The sequence below is a fragment of the Tauraco erythrolophus genome, chromosome 2 (assembly GCF_009769465.1).
Source record: "Tauraco erythrolophus isolate bTauEry1 chromosome 2, bTauEry1.pri, whole genome shotgun sequence".
NCBI classification, from domain to species: domain Eukaryota; kingdom Metazoa; phylum Chordata; class Aves; order Musophagiformes; family Musophagidae; genus Tauraco; species Tauraco erythrolophus.
This window is the reverse complement of record NC_141466.1, coordinates 33183458-33209037: the sequence shown is the minus strand read 5'-3', so window position 1 is coordinate 33209037 and position 25580 is coordinate 33183458. Positions and strand designations below refer to the sequence as shown.

The 25580-nt window shown below is 39.3% G+C and overlaps 1 protein-coding gene across 1 annotated transcript in view; it reads right to left on the bottom strand.

Moving 5' to 3' along the window:
* Window positions 1-25580, bottom strand: part of ME1 (malic enzyme 1) — a 195780-nt gene that overhangs the window by 72334 nt on the left and 97866 nt on the right. Inside the window, exon 6 of the mRNA XM_086608248.1 lies at window positions 12076-12179. Within this exon, the coding sequence (XP_086464374.1) occupies window positions 12076-12179 (104 nt within the window). The remainder of the gene's footprint in view (window positions 1-12075; window positions 12180-25580) is intronic.

Sequence of the window (25580 nt, the reverse complement as noted above, 5' to 3'; positions counted from 1 at the left end):
GCCCCGGCAACACAACCGCCCCCCGCCCCGAGTCGTTGACTCACCCTCCCCCACCCCCAGGAATGAGGGAGAGAATTAAAGGATAAATGGGATACCCGTGGGTTGAGATAAGAACAATTTAATACAGATGATTTAATACACAGGGTAGATGCTCACCACCCCTCTTATCCGCAGCCCGTCTCATCCCGAAGCTGCAATCCCGGATGAACACGAGGCCCCGAAATAGAGAGGGGCAGAGAGAGAGAGATAGTACTCCAAGAGTGGGAGTACTGGGAGAGAAAGGAAAAAAAACAATAGAGCAAGAGCGCAGCAAGCGCAAAAGAGCAAAAGCAGCGAAAGAGCCAAAGCGCAAAAGCCCTTCTGTCCGGCTGACCCTCACTTTTATACTGGGCATGACGCTGCATGATATGGAATACTAATTGGCCAGTTTGGCCCTCAATCTTAAGTTCCACCACAAATCACAAGGGGAATCATGTCCCCCTTGTCCCGGCTATGCTCCCCCCTTATCCCTCCGTGCTTCTGCACTCCGGCACACTGAAAAGTCCTTGGAGTTTCACGTCCAACCACAAACATCAGCTTGCTATCGACATTCTTCTCAGAGCGAGCCTCTGAGTAAAACCAAAACACGGAGCTCTTCTAGCTGCTAAAAATAAGAGCTAACACTGTCCCAGCTAAAACCAGGACAGAAGTGTTCAAGGCCAGGTTGGATGAGGCTCTTTGGGCAACCTGGTGTAGTGGAGGGTTTCCCTGCCCATGGCAGGGGGGTTGGAACTAGATGATCTTTAAGGTCCCTTCCAACCCTAACCATTCTATGATTCTATGATTAGAAGGAGAGAGGCAGTTCTAAGCATTCAAAACAAGTCTAGTTCAGAATCTGCATGCAACCGCTAATTTTATCAAAATATATCCATATGAGAAGTTGGTCAGGGATAGCTGTATAGATGGAAGGCTACCCCAAAGGATAGTTAGGATTCTCCTCTATTTGCTATAGTCTTCCTGTGCAACACTAAGGAGGTCTCTCAGAGTCAGTGTTTGAAAGCCTTCAAGCACCTAGAGATACAGAGAGACACTGAGGCTTGATATAGATGCTCAAACACAGGAACCCAGCACCATCTGAAACACTCCAGGTTATCCACAGCATCCACACAAAGCTGGCAGATATGACTGAGGGCATGTGGGACAACTAAGGTACCTGGACCAGCAGCTGGAGGCCAGATAGGGTATGACACTGAACCCCTATGTTTAGGCAACTGGATTGTGCCCAAGAGTACATCTAAATTCAATTTTGTCATATAATGCTTTAGTTCTCACGTATAAAAATGGAAAAATTTTACTCTGCAACAGCTTTAAGGACTATAAAGAGGCCAGATGGATAGTGAATGCAGTAGTAGACACTGGATATGTTTATTGTACTGAAAAGACACCGAAAAAGTCTGTAAGTAGCATGTTCTTGACATACAAGATACTTCATTTAAGGTACTCTATACTGCTTTTAAACTGATCATATGTACTGATAATGCACACAGCTCTAGAGTTCAGTTCTGACTTGCTTTCTGATCCTAGTCCCAAGTCACTGGCAGACAGTCATATCAGAAGGTTTGCACAGCTGAGAGACTAATATGGTCATAATCTCAGGATAAGGTTAAATACTTTCATTTTACAAGTCAGCATTTAAATCCACAGTTAAGCAGCAAAAAAGAATTATCCTGATTTTCAGAAGTGCCATATGTCCACACTTCGTTAGGCTATATTGCTATGTAAGGACATACGGATTACTACTGCAGATTCTAGGATGGACAGGGAAGCCACTGAAGTTTCCATCACAAATTCCTTGGAAGACTGTACAAAAACTTGTGAGCCCTTGATCCTCACAACAACTCAAGAAGCATGGATGATTAAATTCTGGGAATACTGTAGTTGGCCTAATCTGGGACTACAGTTGTTTTCCTAATATCACTATTGATTTTTAATGCAGCAATGACAATGTTACAAGAGAAAACTTTTGATACTGAGGCATGAAAAGATGTAAATTAAAAATAATTTACTTCAGTTCTAGGATATCCACTGAAGATCTATGGCAATGTATCTATTCTCTCATGCTAGATTTTGTTAAAAAAGGGCACAACTACGGTGAAAACCAGTATAAAAATACAGTTATACAGCAATTCGCAAGTATCTGACATACCAAACAGTGAGTCATGACAGGTAAGGTAACAAATGCAACCTAAACGGAGAAAAATATTTGATATGAGCATATATGCACTATACATTACAATATGTAATCTGTAATCAGAGACAAGGGATACACAAACACCACAGTAGCATCTGAAATATAAAAGCATACCATATGAAAACCATAAGATGTTGATATTATCATCTGTTATCATGAGCCTCAGGAAAAAAACAGGCCAGGGAAAGGCCCGTGCTGAGTTGGGGCTGCCCATGCCATGGGGACACAGTAAGTTTCCCTCAGTGTCATCTCCTGATGCAGACACTACCATGGGATGAAGTTCCTTGGGGACACGTCCCTGATGCTTGGGGACATTGCCCCCTGCCCAGCTCAGTAAAGCTGGGATGCAAAATATTAGTAAAAAAGGTCCTTGTCTGCAGTTACAGCTCCGTAATTCATGTCAAAAAGTTTAAAAATTAATGAATAACATACTGATATCAAAAAATTTACAGTGTTACATTACTTTTTTCCCCCCTTTTGTATCATCTGAATCTTTTAGGGTCATTCACTGATCTTGTCCAACATTAATGTCAACAGTAGGTCATGGTTTTATCTATTTCATCAGCACAGTTGCAGGTTTACTCAGAAAATCAGCAAAGGTACTGAGAAGGTATCAAGGACTCTATTGGGAACAAGCTAAGTGAGAGTCTGGCAGAGCTTGTGTTGGTCTGTTACCTTGCCAGTTGCAAGTGATAGGGGACCATTTTAAAATAACAAAGAACAATATATATTTCCATCTCTGAGTTCTAAAAAAAAAAAAAACAACCAGAAAGTAGGTAATAGCCCAGATTACATAAAAATTATATTTTCAAAATTATGCCTGCTGATTTACAGTTTTCCAACATTTCTGGTCAGAATTAAGGTCAAATGAACAGACTCTGAAGATGCAATGCCCAAAGCATTTGATCTGCCAGTCACCTCTTATAACTTCCCTCTACCACATTCATACACTTGTTTCAAATTCTCTGACAAATATATTATCACATTTTTTAGCTTAGTCCAGCCAAATAATTTAACAAAGTGATATGTTAATAACTGAAAATAAAATTTCTGGTTTATTGCTAAATCAGCCAGTCTCAAAACAAGTTAGCAACATTCAAATGACAAATATGTTATGTCAGTGATATTTATTAATGGCTTATTATTTGTAGGCAACTGAACAACAACTACATTTATAATCCATAGCAGATACAAACCAAGGGAATTACTCTTATGACACACTACACAATTGCATTGCTCCAGACAACAAGTAACACTTGAATGGTGGCGTTGTTTAGGTCCCACCAAACTCATGGGGAAGCTCTTAGATGTTCTGGATCTGGTCAAGTCATGCACCCTCCTGAGCAGTGGATAAGTTGTGCTTAACTGAAAAGCAGTGATTCCACTAGCGACAGGGTCTGCAGAGACAACTCCACTACATCCCATATATCCTCTTAAATAGTGTTCTGTAGTTTGCATTATGTCTAATAAATGCTGTTTCCTTTAAAAGGAGAACTGACCTAGACCCTGACATCAATGTTTTGCATTACAGAAACTGCACTGCCTGAAACATTTCTCTATATACATGAAGCACAATAGGGAAAAATATCTGCAGTCTCAGGAGTCTGGGCAGGACTGCAATATTCAAGTTTCCTTCTTACCCTTGTGACACATATTCTGTGACAGTAACAAGCAGATTTAACTCTAAAAGTTGTACTCAAGCAGGAGATCAGGAAATTCAGTCTACTGTTTGATCTATGTCATCTACCAGGGTGGTCAACAAGTCTTATATTAAAAACTTCTTGTAACTGGCACATAAGCCTCAGCGAGTGCAGGGAAAGGAGAGATTTAACTCCTTCCTAGGTGGGAGATGACTGTGGCCCTCGGTGGGTCCAGACTCTCTCATGCAGGGCATGACTGGTATCGTGGTTTAACCTCAGCTGGCAACTAAGCACCATGCAGCCGCTCGCTCACCCCTCCCTGCAGCAGGATAGCGGGGGAAAGAATTGGAACAGTAAAAGTGAGAAAACCTGTGGGTTGAGGTAAGCACAGCTTAATAATTGAAACAAAATATAACAATAATATTATTAATAATAAGAGTTAATAATTAATTAATAAAAAAGAAAATAACAAAAAGACAGAGAAATAAAACCCAAGGAAGACAAGTGATGAAAATGAAAAACAACTGCTCACCACCAACCGACCAATGCCCAGCCAGTCCCTGAGCAGCAATCCCCATGGCTAACTTTCCCCCTAGTTTATCTCTGCCCTGGTGAGGCCGCGTCTGGAACATTGTGTCCAGTTCTGGGCCCCTCAGTTCAAGAAGGACAAGGAACTGCTTGAGAGAGTCCAGCGCAGGGCCACCAAGATGATTAAGGGTGTGGAGCATCTCCCTTATGAGGAAAGGCTGAGGGAGCTGGGGCTCTTTAGCTTGGAGAAGAGGAGACTGAGGGGGGACCTCAGTAATGTTTATAAATATGTAAAGGGTGACTGTCATGAGGATGGAGCCAGGTTCTTCTCAGTGGCATCCAATGATAGGACAAGGGGAAATGGATATAAGCTGGAACATAGGAGGTTCCACTTAAACATGAGGAAGAACTTCTTCCCAGTAAGGGTAACAGAACACTGGAACAGGCTGCCCAGAGAGGTTGCGGAGTCTCCTTCTCTGGAGATGTTCAAAACCCACATAGACGCATTCTTGTGTGATCTGATCTAGGTGGTCCTGCTCCGGCAGGGGGATTGGACTAGATGATCCTTTGAGGTCCCTTCCAATCCCTAACATTCTGTGATTAGTTTATACGCTGAGCATGATGTCATATGGTGTGGAATATCCCTTTGGTCAGTTGGGGTCAGCCATCCCAGCTGTGTCCTCTCCCATCTTCTTGTCCACCCTCAGCCTACTTGCTGGTCGGGTGGGGTGAGAAGTGGAAGAAGTCTTGACTCTATGTAAGCACTGCTCAGAGATAACTAAAACATCACTGCATTATCAACACTATTTCCAGCACAAATCCAAAACACAGCCCCATACTAGCTACTACGAATAAAATTAACTCTACCCCAGCCAAAACTAGAACAATTGTTTTGGGCAGGGTAGGACATCTAGATGAGGACAGGAGGACACCACTGACCCTGGTCTCAGCAGTAGCTGCTGCCTTCTGCCCTCCCGCAGCAGGGCTTTATTTTAGGAGCAAATCTCAGGCCACCGAAGTCCTGCTGCTGTCAGCGTTCCACAGCCCCAGCCTGCAAGCTGCAGCAGAAGACACTCACAGGCACAGACTGATCCGCTGCTGCGGATCAGGAATCTTAGGTGGGAGCAGTTTCAGTTCAGGTGGGATACTCTGAGTAAAGCATGGCAGTGTCGCTGTCTGGCAGGGGTAAAGGACCAGGGAAGGATGAAGCACTGAGGTACCCGGTCCCACCAGCCAGACTGATAGTGAATGAAAGTTCTCCTGAAAGTTGAAATCTAGATAGAAATAATTCTTGACTTGCAATGGGAGAGAGACAGAGATGGGATAAGAGGGACAGATATCTTATTACATTCTGATGTGAACTGCAGCCAAAAATTTGATACTTTACTTTATACTAGAGTTTCCAAAGGAAAAAAATAAATCAAGAAACCGCTGCTTCTGATGGCCTGGAAAACTACTATACTTCTGTAACAACAATATAAACCTTGTTAAAATATTACACTCGCATAAATTATTCAAATAAATCAGCATTCACTCCATTTACTATACAGTTGCACCAGCTAACTTCTGTTGAGAATCCTGCCCAACATTTGCTGGAGCTATAAAAGAGGAAGGAAAGTAACTGAGACTACCCAGGCCTTTTCCATTTGAAAAACCCCTTCTTAAAATAGTTTGGAGAAGAAAAGCCTGAGAACAGCATGTTCTTCACTTGTTGGGTTTTGAGTGACTGCAGCAAGTCTGGAACATAGCTGAGCATTATTAGAACGTGGATACATCTAATTCTGAGCTCCAGAATCAGTTTTGGTACAAGAGGCATATTAAAAATAGTAAAAAAAATCCCCCACTCTCTCTATATTGTCCCACAAAAACAAAATAGCCTCCCTCCTCAGTACTGTGTTTGAGGATTTCATTACTCTTTGTTTTCTTTAAGGGATGCATGGGATGCATGAGGTTTTATTTCTTCCAGTCTCCACTGCTGATCTTCGCTAAGAATTTCTCTAAAGTTTCGCATTACAAACAATAATAAGACTCTTTCTACAAATAAACTTGATGTGATTAAGGTCTGTCTATCTCGCTATGATTTTGCTTCACTGACAGATTCACTTTTCATGATGCCACTTACTGTGTCCGAAAAGTTTGTAAAGCATATATTTGTAACATTTCCAGCAATCAGATATAATTTAACCACCAAATGAACCAGCAGGAAAGGGAGGAAGAGGGGCATAAGGTAACAAATAACAAAAGGAAAGATTGCTTGCCTACGTTCCTCTTTCTGTGACGTATCATTTATAAGGATATTCATATTGGGGGTAAATCAATTAACCTGCTCCCCCTTACCTAGCGGAATACACAGAAGTAGATGCCTTCTGCCCAGTCAGCCTGAGAGTCCCCTGAATTTGGCAACCGAAGGAGCAGCAAATGTTCACACAAGCATCCCATCTCAAAGAACATACTACACCTTAGTGACTTCTCTTTTTCCCCTACATAGGCAGGCAAAAATGATTCCAAGCAGGGTACTCCACTAAGCACCATGTCCTGATGAAAGATTCAGAGTTCCTTACCAAACTTCCTAGAGGTAGTATCATCTACCAAATTTAAATGTTGCAAGTGGTAACAGTTAGAAGGCATCATGGTTAATCACAAAACATAAAGATTTTCCTCAGGCAAACCACCACAGCTGCTTGAACTAGGATCAAAAAACAAACTCTGCTTATCAAACTGTTTGAGTTTTCCTCTTCTACAACACTCTCCACTATCAAAATCAATAATCCTTGTTTTAAAATCACAATGTGTTTGAGTTTGAGGGCCTTTTTTAATATGCAAACAACCTAAGGATCCTCTTGAATGGTTTTACCGTCAGTATAAAAGCAAAGTCCACCCAGGAGTCTAAGTGGGCGAGGAAGCCTGAGCCTGGAGACCAAAGAGTTTCAAGAAGAACACAAACCCATCAATGACTGGAAATGAACCTCAGATGTAACCATAGGAAGGAACCGAGGGTAGGTTCAAAGAGCAATTTTAACCTTAGTCAAGGCAGTGTATGGGCCCACCTTTCCCTTAACCTACTGTCCACAGTGATCTTCTCTGGGAAGGTGATGAACGGTGGAAGGAGCAGGTAATTGAAAAATTGCCTCAAAGGGCCAACATCCCACTGAGGGGTGAAATCTCTAAACAGAAAGATCTTCACCAAGTCTGCCATAGGAGGGAGTTGTTGCAGCAGTGTTTTTTCCTGCACGCTTTCTGACAGTCACTTTAACTTGAACAATACGGGAACATACAGGCATGATACAAGTCTCGGTCTTGCACCACTACAGTGCAAAGAGGACAGAGGCACCTATGTTCTTGCACTCACAATCTGTGCCTGAACATACTGTCAGAACCACCGTGTTGTCCAACCACTTCCTTAACGATGCACAGCTATAAGCACCTTTTATGTTAACTTCTTGCCAGTATATTGTCTTGCCAAAAGTAAGAGCTGTTTGAATTAGTTAAGTTATTCACAAATTGAATTATATTCTAATGTAATCGACTAAATGAAAACATCTATTAAAATATTTGTGCATTTTTATTTTGTAGATATATTACTTTTACAGTTGTTCTCAAAGTTAGATAAATCGTACTTACCATAAACCACTGTTTTAAAGTAACACATGATGCGAAATGAAACCCTGCTACCATCTGTGAATAATGTAATCAGGCAAATGAGGAATAATGACTACATCATGGTAATTTAGGACAGAACATACTGAATTACAATTGTCAGCAGCTTGGTTTATAGCTCACAAACTTGACAAAAGCGCAGCGCATAAAAAGAGTGGGGAAGGATTTAATTAAAATATGATTACAGAAGAGAACATAAATGACACATAATATTACTTTTCAAGGTCCACCACTATTATTTGCATCTTGAAGTGAAACTGAAAACTCACCATCACACATACAGAGAAAGATAATTTCAATGATATAGGGTTTTTTTTACAGTTCACAAATCCATGGGGTTTAGCTTATAACAGAATAATAATTCTATCCAACTCTCTGGGGCTGCAGTAGGTGGGCAACGAAGTAACCTACACAAATTACACCAGATTCTTTCCATTTCCTAAAAGTTTCCTATCTGTTCATAGACCAGAGGTGCAAGTCAGCATTGTCCCTCCTCAGTATACAGCACCTTCCATTGGGGGTGGTCTGCAGCAGAAAGCAACCTGGTAAGATGCTGCTCTTCCCTACTCTGACATTTTTTGGAGAGGTTCAAGGTGGATTTATCTTTACCAGCTTTGTGAAAATGAAGTGTCCTTCAAAATAAGGAAAAAATTTCCAGACTCTTTAAATCTACTTTTTGCATCAGACAAGGAAATTCCACGTCCCTATTATTAAAAAGGTACTTTTTTCCTCTCCCTTCATTTCTTGTTCCATCTCCATTCTACATATTTTCCCCTCTAGCATTTCCATAATCCCTTCACTGTTGTACATTAATACCTTTTGGCCATTGATATATTTCTCTTTGCACCCTTGCAGGCAAGTAGGGAAGAAATAGGAACTGGAATAAAGACAGAGTTATTTCCTCTAGTAGCACAGGAAGCCTTGGAGGATCAATCCCAGCTACCAAAATCTTCTTCAGCAATCCCTCCTCTCAGAGTTTCCTCTGTAAACATAGATATTTATGAACAACTTGTCATTTGGAAAAGTGTACTTCTCTATATAAAATGTTTTATGATCCATTTCTCCATAGGGCAGAAATGTAACAAACATTTCTGAATTCCAGTTTGATTTATGTTCTTCAGTGATGAAGATAACTGTCCATTTTTTCTCATGCTATAAAACATTCCTTCCATTTAGAATATTCCTGTTCCCTTAAATTACTGAACCAACACAAAAGCAAGAAACACCTGTTAATGTCCAGAGAAATTATAACACCTGCCCTCAGAGAGGGCAGCTGCTGGCACTGGTAATAAATAAATAAATGGATTCAGATACTATTCATACATAAATAAATAAAAGCTGTTCACTGGATTTATGTCAACAGAAATCCAGATACTTTCCATATGCTTCTTCCTTCCCACATCTGGGAAAAATCACATCGCACTGGTTCCATTCTACCATGATAGCACACTGAATACTATACCAAAATCTTTTAGTAATGGATGGTTTAAGTTGTGAGGTTTTTTTTAAAAACCTGACTATTTCAGAAATAATTTGGTTTCATGAGAAGAATTGTTTTGGGTGAATAGCAGTGGAGGCTGAGAAGAGGAAAGTATTGTGGTTGATGAAAATATATCTTCATATGACACTTGTATAAAGTATTTTCTTTATTATGCATCACGATATTTACTGTATAAAGGTGATGTTTCAACATGAAACACTACAAATGATGCTGCATCAGCTTATAAAAATCTAGATTTTCAAAATTTAAAAATCTATCAAGATGATGTGCATGTCTAGGAAGATTCCCTGGAAGCCAATAAAAAGCCTGTACGACGTGCACTGCCCTGTACAGCTGTCTACTTCTGTTTGTTCCCAGGCAGTGCTGCTAAAACCTGGCTCTCACTTCTATTAGCATTTGGCTTCTCTGAAGAATAATGAGAGTGAAAAAGATCTAAAATAGGTATTTAACATAGTTTTCCAACTTGAAAATATTTGCTATCACCTTAAAAGTCTCTAAATTTGGCTTATGAAAAATACATGACAGCCTTGTGCTTTATGATGTTCATGGTTATGTACGTCTTGGAGATGAATATTCCATGGTATTGAAAACCCAGTAACAGATTTCCCCAGAACTTCTCCTATTCTCAGAATTGATTAGGCAATGCTAAACAAGAACGTCTCTTCTGGAGTACCATGGGAATAACTAACGATAGATATGTCTAATCTAAACTGTAAGAGACAAAACATGCATCTGTAATTAGTGAAGCAAATACCCACCCTGTGAAACAGGTAGCAGAAGGCTAAGACCAGTAAAAAGAGGAAAAATATAAGAGAAACTCTCACAAGGAAATGATAAGTAGTGTTTAACCAAAGTATACAACTACCTAAATCACCACAACAGCTGGCAAGGGAAAGTAATACACAATAGAGCAAATCATGACCTGCATCTTTAACAGTCAGACCCACCACACCAGAATCAGCTGCAAGTGCTGAGTCTGCCAGCAGCATGCTAAACATACATTTGAATTTAGGAACATACGAAATTATGGACTTGATTTTGCCTTAACTACATCTCTTTTCCCTTCACTTTAGCAAATAAGCATCATAATCAATACAGATGTCACACTAAGCCAAAACAATTCACAAGTAAACCATGCAAAGTTTGAAGTATAATTTGTAAGTGCTCCACTTTAAACATGAAATAAATGATGCATCGTAGACCATGACAGATTTAGCTGAGAACAGAGTGGTCTTTTAGAAGGTCAAGCAAACATAAATTGCTCAAAATTACAGAGTTTTAAAGTTGTTTAAGTAAAAAGAGCATGTCAACCAGACCTTCAAACATTATTGAGACAATCTTCTGCTTGACTCTGATGATTTCCTTCAGTATGAAAAACTATGGCTCATTTTAAAGAAAGGGTGAATTAGGGAATGCATTACCGTATAGATTCTCAAAACACAGTCCACAGAACAATTTCTAATGCTCTGAACCTTTTATTAGGAAGGTTAAAACTCACCAATTTTATCTGAAGGGGAATACTTAGAAGAGGAGCAAACACATCACAGGGTAGAGCCAAACCAGCAACTTCCATAGCAAAATTAGGAGCAAAGGAGTGTTATCACTGAGGGTGACATGGAAGAGTAGAGTGATACATGAAGGAATATGTGCTTCGGGCATAGAAATTAATACAAGTTTCTTTTGCATAGGAACCAGGGCAGGAAGAGCAGAGGTTGTGCATGTCCAGGTAAGGTCTCAAAATGGAGTCAAAACGCAGATGGGGCACAAGCCGTGACTGAAGAGCTGGAAAATATTCCCAGGACCAATAGCTCAGCCCCAGCTTTGGGATGCAGATGCAGAAAATACATTCTGCTAAGGATCCTGGCACTTGGGCTATTTTAGGTGTACACACTGAATGCAGGGCTAGAACTCCAAATACTTTAACAAACAAGGAAAATATGAGCAAATGTGTTATTTGACATGTGAGAAGAACTATTTTATGCATCATGTTCTAATAATAAATTTAACTACTTTCTGTAGAGGAAAAAAAGAAGTAAGAGAAAGAGCTGACTTGGTATAGGTCCATACTATGACATTTAAAACCAAAACATTGAAAGCTTAGTTCTGTCGTGGTTTTGGTGGGGGCAGAGGCAGGGGTTGCCAAGTACGATAACTTCTTTCAGGCTGCTGAGATCTCACATATGAAATCACAGAGACAGAGAAAACCATGTAGGCACAGCGCTAAGCACAGAAAATTATCAGGTCAATATTTAACAATCCAAATCTCAAAAAAAAAGTTTGAAAAACTAGTTTGCTCATCTCAAGATGAGTTTTACCACTCATGCAATGAATTCATAAAACTCCAATATTGAAGGGAAGTAGTTCAGGCAGTTATAAACTTATACAATACTATGCTCAAAATAAAAATCATCAGAAGCCTAACAACTCTGTCTTCCTTTCATAAGCTACTGACCTTTATTTCTCCCAAAATGAAGTTCACAGTGGAATTCACCAATGAATGGCACAGATATATCACATACCTTGAAGTCACAGCTTCCATGAACTCATCAAGAAGATCATCGTAGGCTTGACCTCTGATTCTCTTGTGTCTCAGCCCAATATACAAAGGATCTTTCAGCAATGCCTGTTAAAAAAAAAAATGAACATGAGCAGGTTACACAAGTACACTCTAAGTTAATAAGAAGGGGACAACAATACGGTGTTTGAGGATTAACCCATGCATATGAAGTGCATATCCATTTATCCACCTCTACATAAGGACCTAAGAAATGTAACAAAGAGATTAAAGAAACACCCTTTTGTAGCAAGGAAAAGAGATACTCTGGTCTCAAAGGAAATGTAGTGTTTCCAAGTGAAAAAGTAAAAGTTCTTTCTGGGAAGTCAGGTTTCAAAAGTATCTTTTAAAACTTTAGTTAGTGCTTTTCTCTTTTTCCTTCACAACATGGCAGTGCTGTGACATTTTAAAAAAAAGCCATTTTCTTTACTTTTATCATCATGTTTCACAAATCTTTCCCAGAGTCCATCATTGCTCTTGACAACTGCCTGAAAGGAGGTTGTAGTGAGGTGGGTTTTGGTCTCGTCTCCCAAGTAACAAGTGATAGGACAAGAGGAAACAGCCTCAAGTTGCACCAAGGGTGGTTTAGATTGAATATTTGGAAAAATTTCTTCACCGAAAGGGTTGTCAAGCATTGAAATAGGCTGCCCAAGGAAGTGGTTGAGTCCCCATCCCTGGAGGTATTTAAAAGACATGTAGATGTGGTGCGTAGGGACATGGTTTAGTGGCAGACTTGGCAGTGTTAGGTCAGCAGTTGCACTCGATGATCTTCAAGGTCTTTTCCAACTTAAATGATTCTATAATTCTATGATTTCAACTGTGTTGATGAGCTGATATTCAGAAAATGTGCTGCTTTCTAAAATTCAGTATGCCAAAACACAATCAAGCCTTTGACCTTTTCCTTCCAAGCTACTAGAAAGTCTTGTTTTGGTCTGCTGTATTTCCAAACTATAACTTACAAATTACTAAATGAGTTCAAAGTGTTTTGCAATCACTTTTGACAATTCACTCCAGCTACAGCAATTCCCCAGTCTCAACACTTTCACTAGCTCTCCCAGGAACTCTCATATAAAGACAATCTGCTCCTATTTCTCACAGGCCTCTGAAAATGAATAAACTAATTTCTCAGTCGTATCTAGCATGCAATCCTCCCACACATGCCCAAACAGCTTGCAGAATCAGTCGGGAGCTTGACTAAACACTTTTTCATCCAAAAACAATTTGCAAAACCAACACGACTGCAGAAATTTGTACACCAGCTTCAACCAGAAACACATCGTAAAGAAAAATACAGACCACCTGCCCTTCCAAGAGACAGCCTTCAATGTGCAACACGAAGCAAAAAGGTTGGAGAGCTTGCTCAGACTGCTTCAGGCTGGGAATCCGAAATCTGATTATCATATTGTAGAGAAGTGCCTAAATTCCCTTCACAGCTTTTCTATGTTATAGAACAGAAAAATCTGCTGGGTCACAAGCCTCTGTTAAAGACGAATTTGAATCAGTATGAAACTTAAAATCTTTGGTGGTATTCTGACTCCCGTGCGAGAATCCTGATGCAGCCCTACAGATAGAGATGTTTGTCTCTCTCTTGCTTTTCTCTCCGCTTCCATAAAAGATTAAAGATATCAGATTAGAATGTTGGAAAAAAATCAAGCACGATTAAAAGTCGATTTTTCTAAAATTGTTGCTATATTCATCACCATTTCAAAACAATTTCTAATACATTACTTACAGACTTTCAGAAGTTGTAAGTTCAACTGTTTGAATTGGAGAACAAATAAATGTCAAAATTAAAATTACTTTGCAAATGAAAGTGGTCAGTTATTACATTATTATTACATTGTCAGTATTTTATTCATTTCCTTCACCAATTCTACATAGCGTTCATGTTTAAGAAGCATATTCATTGGCTGAAATAATTTTGCATGTGTATTTACACTATTCTAGGTATTCTAGCAGCAAAATCAAAATCATAATTATGTACCTATTCAAGATATTGCAGGAAAAACTGGCAAGACGTCAGGTATCTTCCAAAGTAATTTTCCCTTTTTTATAGTCTTCTTTTTTTACATAATCATGTCCAACTTTGCAGTCAAGAACTATTTCTGGAATTATTTTTCATTTCCCTTTTGAGTTTGCCTAGTTATTTAAAATGATCTCAGGAAAATCTGACAAATTAAAGATAATTTTATTTGTCTGGGAGATAAATTCACAGAAGTTGCAAGTGAACTGTTTAGCAATGCAAAATCTTAAGACAAGTTTGGAAACCTTGTGGGAGTTGCCTTGTGCTTCCCATCAAACTGAGCACATAAAGTTGAGAAGCAGAAGTTCCGAGCAGCAGGAGCCTCTGTCAGGAGCATCGTGGTAGGACTCAGAAAAAGCAATCTCATTTCTAAAATCCCATTTTTGCAGCTTTCCATGCCATTAGGCTTCTGCTACTCCATATCCTGTGCAAGCATACTGCATGCTCCAGTCCAATTCAGCATAAGCAACTTAACCCCTTTACAACTTCAGTAATTATTCTACCCAAAGTGATGTGCTCTTTTAACATACTTCCACAAGCTTTCTATTAAACAATGTCTGTGTTCTCATTTTGTAAAACAATGCTCAAAATGAAAAAAAAAAAAAAAAACACAAACAAAAAACCCACAACTTTGGTCCCTTTATTTTTTTAAATTCTGAAGACATGTTTCCAAAACACTTCACATCCAGACTGAGTCATGATGATTCCTTCAAGAGGCCAGCTTATGTTGGGCAGTGATTCTGTGAAAGTTCAAAAGAAACAGACGTTCACAGTTACGCTGTTTAAAAAGTGCTAAACAAGCCACGGGTCTGCCTTGAAACAGAGGCTCTTATACTCCTTTTGCCACTTCTGCATCTTCCATGTCTGTGAGCATTTAAATGTATAGCCAATGCTAAAACTCAGAACTCTGAAACAGCTCCATTTATAAGACCACCAACAAGAATTTATTGACATATCTTTGATGCCAAAATTTAATGTGGAATATTTAAAACAATTAATACAATGTTTCTGGGGTATGTTTAAACTTCCAGCCTGGGAAGTCTCGCAAGCAGAGACAATTAATTCAGCAACACATCTCTGATGAAAAGCCTGGCCAGCTATATACCCAGAGTTCAAAATTCCTTTACAGCTCAGTGCATTCTGCTTCACACATGTTACAGTTCGACAAGAAATAGCCCCAAAAAGTTCCTTTATAGTCCTGTTTGGAACAACGTATGAAGAAACCCGGGGTGGAGACAAAAGAATGAAACATTCAGCAAGTGAAAAAAACAGTGGTCACGTCTGAGCCCTGAGTGGCAAACCATTGTGGAGCCGCTCCCTTTCCAAAGGGCACTGAAGAATGAATAAGCTGCTTAAACACATTATCCCCTTATTCAGGTCAACACCGTGCAAACCGGGTCCGCCGTGCTTGGTTTTTTTAGAGGCTTCACACATCTTGAGAGATTAACATTTGCTATCGACTATTTCATGGCTTTCAAAACAGATTACCGAAAAGAAAGTTCCATCCCACAATCAAGTATGTCAAGCTGACATGATGATTAGGTACTTTTCCTCAATGACTTGGGTTTCTTTTGTTCCCCAGCTTGTTGTCAAAGCTTAAACTTCATTCTGTTCTTTTGGAAATCGAATCTCCTTCAAAACATAACTCTGCTTTTTTCAGGTTAGAGGGTTTGTTACGCATATTAAATGATATTGAAAAAGCTCATGCTGGTTTATTTTTAGACACACTTATTCTAAGGCTAAAAAAAGAGTTCTAAAACATTCAGGTTTAGCAATGTGGTACATTCAAGCTTTAACAGAAATAAGGTTTTACAAGAATAAAGAGCTTAATTGAGGTTCTGGTACTGGAAATATCATGTAGATCTACTTAGAATTAGCTGTGTAAAATAACAAAGAGTTCTTTGAAGCACCACCTGAGCGTATTAAAACTGTAATGACCTTTGCGCTTTTAGGAAAGAGGCAAGCAGTTTATACCATCTTACTTGTGCACACTTATAGTAAAGAGATCAGCAAACCATCAAAGTTCAAGCAAGGCTTGAGCTGCACACCTGGCTCCAATTTAGCGACAAAAGCCAAACCAGCAAGAAACAGAAAATTGCACACTTACATATTTCATCAGTTGAGAACAAACATGCTGAAATGTCATCTATTCTCAAACTTGGCACTGAGACGTTTCTTTGCAACAGATACATATTTTAGTGAACAGCTCCATGGAAAATTGGAGGTGAAGAACTGCAAGACACTGAGCCCTTCCACTCACAAAAATGGCAGCAGAGAGCATCCAGAACCTCAGTGCCACCTAGAAAGTGTTTGGTGTAGGGTAATGCTTCGGAGCAGCATCTCCCTCCATGACATTAAAATGCCAAAACTCTCCAGTTCTACAATGGGAAATGATTTGCGTTCAAGCCACAGTTATAAAATTAAAGGAGAATTATATTTGTAATAGTAGTACATGGGACATCAGAAGCTTTGGGACAAAGACATGCCACGTGCCAGAAATGAAACACATTTCAGAGAACGATTGGTCTAACAGGGCATGCAGTTACCAAGGAAACTGGGGGAATGCTGCTGCTTTTTCAAGTGTTCATATTGTCTTATATTAATACACAATAAATTCTTTCTGTAAACAGCTGCTTGTCTCAGTTTTCACAGGTTGGGGAAGGGCTGGTGAGCACAGGGGAATTCCTGTTCTCCAGGAAATACGGACATTCCAAACTCTTTTTTTGGTTCCACAAGATTGAAATTTCATTCAACATGAAACTTTTTCCAATAAAAGAGTTAGCCAGTCAGAAACAACGTCAATGTTTTGGACTTAACTTCAGCTTCTATCAATACTAATTACCCGGTAATCAATCTGTGTTCATTTAAATTTTTGGTTTGTAAGCACTAACATGCTGAATCACAATTTTCTGTCCTGCGAGAACTGCTCACAGCTGCAAAGTGTTTTTTATGGCATTAGGAAGAATGTATAAGATTTCAATTTATGTTAGACTAGGAAGCCTATTTTTGTTTGAATAAAAAATTATTTCAAAGTCTGAAGTACAGGATGATGCCCTTCAAATGTGTAACATTCTGTGTTTCCAAATGCTAATGGAATTTTGGCTGCGTTGACTGCTGCAGATAACACTGACACTAATTGGGTTTGAGGGTGTAGAATACTTTGCAAAAAGAAGTTTCATAAACAGAGAGCTAAAGATTTAAAATTATTCTACTTTGAACTACACTGGCTCCGTGACATACTTACCAAGAAGAGATCATGGCCCCTCCTAACTAAAGACTAGACCTTTTTTCAAAGTGCAAGGGGCCTCTTGCACAAGAAAAAAAGGGGCCTTATCCTGTATTTCTCCCCGAAACAAGGAAATCTCGTCTTTGGGAGTCTCAGCTAGCATTTTATCTGGACGTTCCCAACAGACGGGTGTTGGCATACAGAGCATCACCTCTCTTTGCACCTCAGTTTCCTCCAGGGGATCCTCCACAGGAGATGATGTCACAAAAGCTCACAAAATAGGAGGCCAAAAAATGGGTATCATGATGGGTTGTTCCAGGTATAAATAAAAGAGGAAAAACTGCACACATTGGAATGAGTTTAAAAAGTTGAGCCCAACTGTGCTTGACTTGCCAAAGCCAAGTGGCTGTCAGTACTTGAGAGACAAAGATATTGTGTACGCAGACAACAGTTGTACTATAATTAACATTTTCCCTTCTGTAACCCTAAAAACATCACTGAAAACTGTCCATTGTCTGTCCAGATAAAATTCTAGACCTGCGATAGTCAAGAATTTAAAAGATAATACATTCATAATGTTCCTTTGACATTGATCTTAAATACAGTACTTGAAGGGAACAATTTCTGTGGAAAAAAAATAGCAAAAAATATTATGCATTTTTGAGAAATTCAAAATGTAAGTATTTATTAATACTCTGATGAAGAAACACCGTAGAGTAACAGAAGTTACAGTATTTCAAATTCTGTTTAAAATAATTTGAGATTGTGCCAAAAAACATAGAGAATATGTTCTCTTCCATACATGTGTAGTCATCCTACAGTTTTCAACAGCTACACTAGACGTTTTCAGTTACTCCATAAGTTATGACTTATCCAATCCAACTTATTCTCTCCCTTCATAAAGTTGTTTATTTGTCAGTTTGACCTTTACATCTTTTGCTTGCCACCTTCTCAGGAAGCTTACTCATTTCTTAACCTGAAGAGGAATTACCAGTTTGTAGATTCAGCACACTGAACCCCATTGCTTATATTCTAGCTATTTCCCACGCACGCAGACTGCTTTACCCTGATGAAAAATCATCCTCTCCAGCAAACTTTAATTTAACAACAAAATGAAAATCACTCTAATGGGTGGAAAGAATGTTTCATGAAGGAAACTACCCCAGCCTGTCCCCAAGCAAGAGACTGCACAAAGCCAGGCTGTGCCAAGGACATTCCATGGGCTGCTTCCGGCACATGTATGTGGCACCAAATAAAGGCCCCAGTGTGCAGGGGCTGTGGGCAGACAGGGGGCTGCGTGCCAAGCAGGCGCCATCCCTCCCGCCCTCTCGTTCAACACACTCCGCCTGCCTCCATCTTTCCCTTGTTATGGGTGCAAGTGCAAGGTCCTGCGCATGGGATGGGGCAACCCTGGGGATCAATAGTGGCTGGAGGATGAAGGGATTAAGAGCAATCCTGCTGAGAAGGACTTAGGGGTATTGGTGGATGAAAAGCTGGACATGAGCAATGTGCACTTGCAGCCCAGAAAGCCAACCGAATCCAGGGCTGCATCAAAAGAAGTGTGGCCAGCAGGTTGAGGGAGGTGATTCTGCCACTCTGCTCCACTCTTGTGAGACCCTACCTGGAATACTGCATTCACCTCTGGGTCCCTCAACACAAGAAGGACATGGACCTGTTGAAGCAGGTCCAGAGAAGGGCCACGACGATGATCAGAGGGATGGAACACCTCTCCTGTGAAGACAGGCTGAGAGAGTTGGAGTTGTTCAGCCTGGAGAAGAGAAGGCTCTGGGGAGATCTTATAGCAGCCTTCGAGTACTTAAAGGGGGCCTACAGGAAAGATGGGGAGGGACTTTTTAGAAGGCCCTTTTGCGATAGGACAAGGGGTAATGATTTTAAACTAAAAGAGGGTAGATTTAGACCAGATATAAGGAAGAAATTTTTTTCCTTGAGAGTGGTGAAACACTGGAACAGGTTGTCCAGATAGGTGGCAGATGCCCCATCCCTGGAAACATTCAAGGTCAGGTTGGGCAGGGCTCTGAGAATCTGATACAGTTGAAGATGTCCCTGATTATCGCAGGGGGGTTGGACTAGATGACCTTTAAAGGTTCCTTTCAACCCAAACCATTCTAAGATTTTATGATTGTATGGGCACCAGAAGAGCTCTCCCAGGAAATCAAGCTCATTCCTTTGCATGAGCATGCAAAGCTAAAGACCATTCAGCCCCCTAAGGGAAAAATTTACAAACATACATAAAATATACAAAATAGCACAAGCTATGTGAGCCATCATTAGCGAGGGAGCACCAAATACAAAATCCAAAGAGAAAAAGTTGCTGCAGCAAGAGGCAAGATGCACTTGATTTTTCAAGAGGCGGTTGTGCTGTCTGCTCTTTGAGGAACACAACGCGTTGGTGTTTGTATCCACGAGCCAGTCTGTGGAATCCAGGGATGGGTGAAAAGCTTAAGGGTTGTTGATGGTGCAGGGGCGGGTAGCAGTGTCGCCTTCTGGTTTGAGTCTGTTAGGTATATCTGAGTCACTCTCTTAGCTTACCTCCAAAATACTGGAAATTATAAAATACTTTTCAGAAATGAAAAGTTCATCTCATGATTTTTAAGGGTAATTCAAGATTTCCAAGCACTTGAAACTCACAGTACTGGTTACAGCCAGGTTCCCATCAATGATGCATATATCTAAGGAAGTTCTTTTCCAGGCCGACTTTTCCACTGCCAGCCACCTGGAATTCACAGGAACAGCTAAACTTCTCTTCCGGATTGGCTCTAAAAGTTCCATGTAACACACAGTACACTACACTAACTGTATATTTTGCCATACTTAATACTGAATAGTAAAAACTAAATTTTTTTAAAGGCAATAATAGATATCAGATGAATGACATTTTTCAGACCAACTGCTCACCTTTCTGGTACGCAGTATAAGAGACATACAAAAATGATCGAGCTTTTCCAGCAAATTTCCATTGCTATTAAAAAAAATATAAATCTTGCAGCAAAATTAATGGAGAATCCAGCAAAAACTGCTCTGTACACCTTTTTCTTTATGGCAGTTTGAAACAAGGAAAGACCTGGGAGTACAGCTCAACAGTGAAGCATATCTCAGACTACATCTCTGCTGGACAAGAGATAAAGTAAAAAAATAACAGTCTTCCCCTTAAATTTAAGTGATTAAATTATCAATTAAGAAATTGAAATTTTCTTCAGGTAAAAACAGCTTTCATTGACTGTTTCCAACCAGCTCAACTTCTAAAAACCATGAGAAGCAAATACCAGAGAACTGCCATCACCGAATCTGCATCACAAGCCACGTGCTGTTCATAAGGAGAAAAGCAGACATTTTCCTCCAGATTAGATTAGATACTGTTTATGAAGGTACCGTAATTGAAGAAGAAACCCTGCCTTCAAAGCTAGCAAGTTATTTTCATACTAGAAAAATGAAAAACTAAGAGGTTTTTCAATTGTAAGCATACAATAGTGCCAATATCTTCTGTTAACTGAATGTTAGCGTCAAAACCAAAACTCATAAAGTCCTTGCCTATAGCACTAGAGTTCTCTTCCTAGTACCATGCTTGTGTACCACCACCACACAGATGCAGCAGGTCTGTTTTCTAATTCTACATTCAATTTCTACACCAAGTAGCAGCTATGCCAAGCAGCTCATTACTGAGGCACTTGATTGCTAGGAGGAAGGGAAACAATTTCTAATCTTGACATTTCCTTAATTTATATAAAAGAAAGAGTATAGAATGATCTGTTTTCTGTGTGACTTGTGCCAATCTGAAAATAATGGCATGCTTTGTACAAACAGGGCGCTGTCACTATGGGTGGAATACAGAGGCAGCTGCATTCCAGGGATGAGCACTAAGTGGCAACAAGCAACATTATCCACAATAACACACTTCAACAATTTCATTTGTTATTTACTGCAAAACTCTTAAAAAATGCTGACTTTACATCTCCCAACAGATGCCTGAAAGTTTTGTAGGGACAGCCAGCACAAAACCTCCATGAAATTTTAATTTTACCCTTACTTATTGTTTGAAGGACCCTAGACAAATTTACGTAAAGTTCACCAGAGGTTTTCTAACTCTTCGTCCTCATCAACATCATCTGACTATATCCTGTCTTTTTCTCCACAGACAGAAATATGTGATTGCATATAAATAGTTACAGGTATTATTTCAATTCATATTTTCTGGCTGTGCTACTAAGCTAAAAAACTCTCCTACTTCCTCAGCTTGACAATCACCTTTCAAAAGAGCTTTATAAGTGAAATAAGACAAGAACTCAACACTCATCTCTCATGTAACAGGATAAAGTCAAGGGTGGCCAAAGGACACTCTGGGCTGAGGAAGCCTTTAGAAGGAGTCATCAGTCTGGAACTCCCAACCAGCCATGAAAAAACTCCATTTTGGACAATTCTGAAAAGCCCTGAAAAGTGCAGTTTCCCAATAAAAGAGCTCAGTCAACAAACTGCTCCTTTCTCTACAAATTTTTCTCTCTTCCTTAGACATAACACATTAGTCCCATAGAATACTGCTTTCTGCCTCTTCCTCTTAGAAGTTTACACATGATTTTGCCAAAAAAAAAAAAAAAAAAAAGAGCATCACCACAATGTCTAAGGTGGTACTGCTGCACTGATTCAGGCTCGCATGCATCATATGATCTGCTGCCAGAACTGTTAGCACAGTCAGTAAGGATATCAGAGAGGCCTAATTCATTGTGTATTTTAAGAAAAATAAAATAAACAGCAAGACAAATACTCTGCATTATGTTTAACAGTCTCAGAAAACTCTTCTAATGTTAACATCTGTCTGCAGGGATAGGGACAATGCCAATTCCACAGATGCCTGTAATTTGAGTTGGAACTTGGAAGACGCTCAGAACCATGGTTTTGGAGCAACATTTCATCAGACGCAATTTTAGGATGCATAACTCTTTTATACAGTGAAACTGAAAACAAATGGTTGTCTGCATGCCAGTGGCATTTCTTGAAAATCTTAATCATTTGCCTATTGAGAGAACAATAGTCCTGAAGAACCCAGCATCATTTAGGACTTCAGCAAATTATGCTGCATATAATCATTAATATTTTAACATGCAAATAATAATCAGAAAGCAAAGAAATCCAACAAGTCTCTTGTATTTTATTCATACAATTTTTTCAGACCACCTAACAAGAAATCTCCTAAAACCTCTAACATCTACTTTCTATAAAAGCTTCCAGTGAATCCGAGAAAAGGCTCAGACTAACCATTAAGGCTCTACACAACCGAGCTCCAACAGCCCCTACATGGTTAACAACTATCATTTCTTCGTCATGAACCCCAGCAGCTACACGGCTAAAATCTCAGTGTCCATGTCCTGCCACACATCAAGAAACATTCAACAGTACCCTCCATGCTACATTTTGAAATATAGCTGATGGATGATGGGAACTGGAAGCTACAGAAATAGGTTATCACAACCAAACTTTCAAAGTTTATTGCTCTCAAAAAACATAAGGGAGGATGTGCTGGACCCTACTTGAGAGTCCAGCAGTAGGCGCTTATACTCAATCACAGAAGGTGGCCAAACAATAATATTTAAAAAGGGCCAATATAGTAGTACCCTAAACCCAAGTCTCTCCTCAGTGACAATTTTTATAGAAGTTGGAGATATTTTTCTTTTCTTTTTTTCCTGCAAAATTACCAGAAGTGTAGCTATCTTAATAAATTATCTTCTTCAGCTTAATCAAGAGTGTAAGACAAGATATAGCTGCTTGAGTTGGTTCAACCACTTTGAATAAATCAAACTTTCCTACACTATTTTTGCAAAGCAACAAACACACATCACTTTCTTTATTTTCATCCACTTACATTTCCAAATTTTGTTTAGGACAGGCAGCTGAAATGTCATCTCCAGCTTTCAAAATCAGACCAAGAAGTGAAAAAAAAAAATCAAACAACAAACCACCAACCACAAAGTGAATCAGAGAAGAGCAAAGACTTACTCTTTTGAAGAATACATCAGTAAAGTTTTGCTATTAAGTAATAATATTCAGAAGAAAGCCATCTTAATAATTTTCCTTCATATGGTAAATTACAAAGGTAACATTAACTTAAAAAAAAGACTTAAAGATCTCATTTTCATTCACCTTTAATAATCTGTTAATAAAAAGGATTTTGCTCCTATTTTATCAGCTCACACATTTTGACAGCACACAGTGTATCTTGAGCCCATCACAGTTAATGAACAGAATTTTAACATATCAGCACATACATCACCTGGAAAACAGAAAACCTTATTCTGTTATTAGTACATTTCCTTTCTATATCAACTGTTCTGGTATTTTGTTGTTTGTTTTTTTTTTTTTTTTCATTCACACGCAACTATAAATCTCCATCATTTTTTGCAGCCTCTTCTCAGTTCTATTAAACTTATGTCTATCTATTTAATTTACTTCCATAAGCTACTCCCACGCGGTCCTTCACCAAAATATCTTTGACCCTGACATCCCTGTCTCCTGTGCTGACACTCAGCCATTTTTTTTTACCAGAGCCAAATGGGTTGGGCCTCTTCCTACATAAGTCATATCAACAATGTTCCTTTGACAGACTGGTAATTATTAAACAAGTCTGGTGATATTATTTTGGTGCTGGCATCTCAGGTGTTCACTATGTATCTGTCCTAGCACCAGAAGAAAAAAGGGAAAAGTAGTTCTATGCACAAAGTAGACCTGCTAGTCTAAGGCCAGTGTTTGTAAGAGCACCTTTACGGTCAACAGCTGACACATTTTTGTCCCATACACTAGGCAGACTTTGGTGCAGGCACAAATGATGCATCTTATCCCACATTTAGTGATAATAGCTGTATTTATGGCTCATTCCTTCTCTTGTCTTCTCCATTGCCTGCCAAATTGCTGAGGAGGCAGATAGCTAGAAATTGCTATTTCAGAAATAACGGACTCCAACCAAAACAAACACTCTCTGTTGCTGTCTTCTGAGTATGAAGAGTTGGAAATGTCTACTGTATCTTGAAATAAAGTCTGCTGTCAGTTTGGTCTATGGATATTCATGCATGCTATCCAAAATAAGCATTTCCACATATTCATTTCTGCCCTCTTTTATAGATCTCCTTGTGGTGAAAAGTGAAGTAAGAAGCAATAAAATGGACTGACAGAATCGCCAGTAACATCAGTACACAGCTCGCTCTTTCTAATGACAGCTGAAACCGAGACTTAAGTCCCATCTCATCATGTTCTTTCGGCTAAAGCCCTCCCCTCTTCAGCTTCTCGAGTCTTAAAAATCATTGCTGATATGCTGTTTGGTATATGTGAAAATCTGAAGCACCACCTGGCTTTGACACATTTTCCATGGTCTAAGGAAACAGAGAATTTCACAAAGGAAATATTCATAAATAGTATAGTTCATAAAAATAAAATAACGGTCTCAGAAGAAGAATACCATATACTCCTAGATAAAATGGCAAAATTTAAAGGATGACAATGGATCAAAAGTAACAGACAATTGCTGAGGTCTTTTCACGTACTAAGCAGTAGAATGGCATTTCTCAAAGACACAAAATTTGTTTAGTAAGAGGTTGACATAAGTTCAAAACCAAGTTTTAGTCTCTGTAGAAGCCTCCTGAGCCCCGCAGCAACACGTCAGATGCAGAGACAGGCAAGCGAAGTGCAAACTGAGTATGAATTCGTGTTGCCTAATGTAAGAACCTATACTGGATATTTCAATATCTAAGCTAGTCTAAGCTCTTTTTCTAGTCAATAGACAAATATAGATCGTTTTAAAACACAATTCATCTGACCAATTTGAGACAGCTACTCTACAAGAAGCAGCGTCTGCTCCTCTTCATAAGATTAGCCTAGGATGATTAGCTCAGGTTCAAACGACTCTCAAGCTCCGTGTCTCTTTCTCAGTCATTCTCATCTTACCCGGTTTAGTGATGAGGCCCCAGATTCTCAAGACTAATAACTGAAACACAAAGTTATAATTGTCCGTTCCATCGAATCTTAAGTATGGGCAAGATAAAAGAGAACAGACAAAAACATTGCTGCCTAAGAGGGTATACTAGAAAACTCTAGATTTGGGTTTAGTACCCAGGCAACACTGAAAGGCTAGATGGTTAAAAGAAGATTGCAAACACTCATCTCTAGTATTTTATGAAAGTATAAGAAGACTTTAAAAAGACGCAATCTAAGATGATGGTAG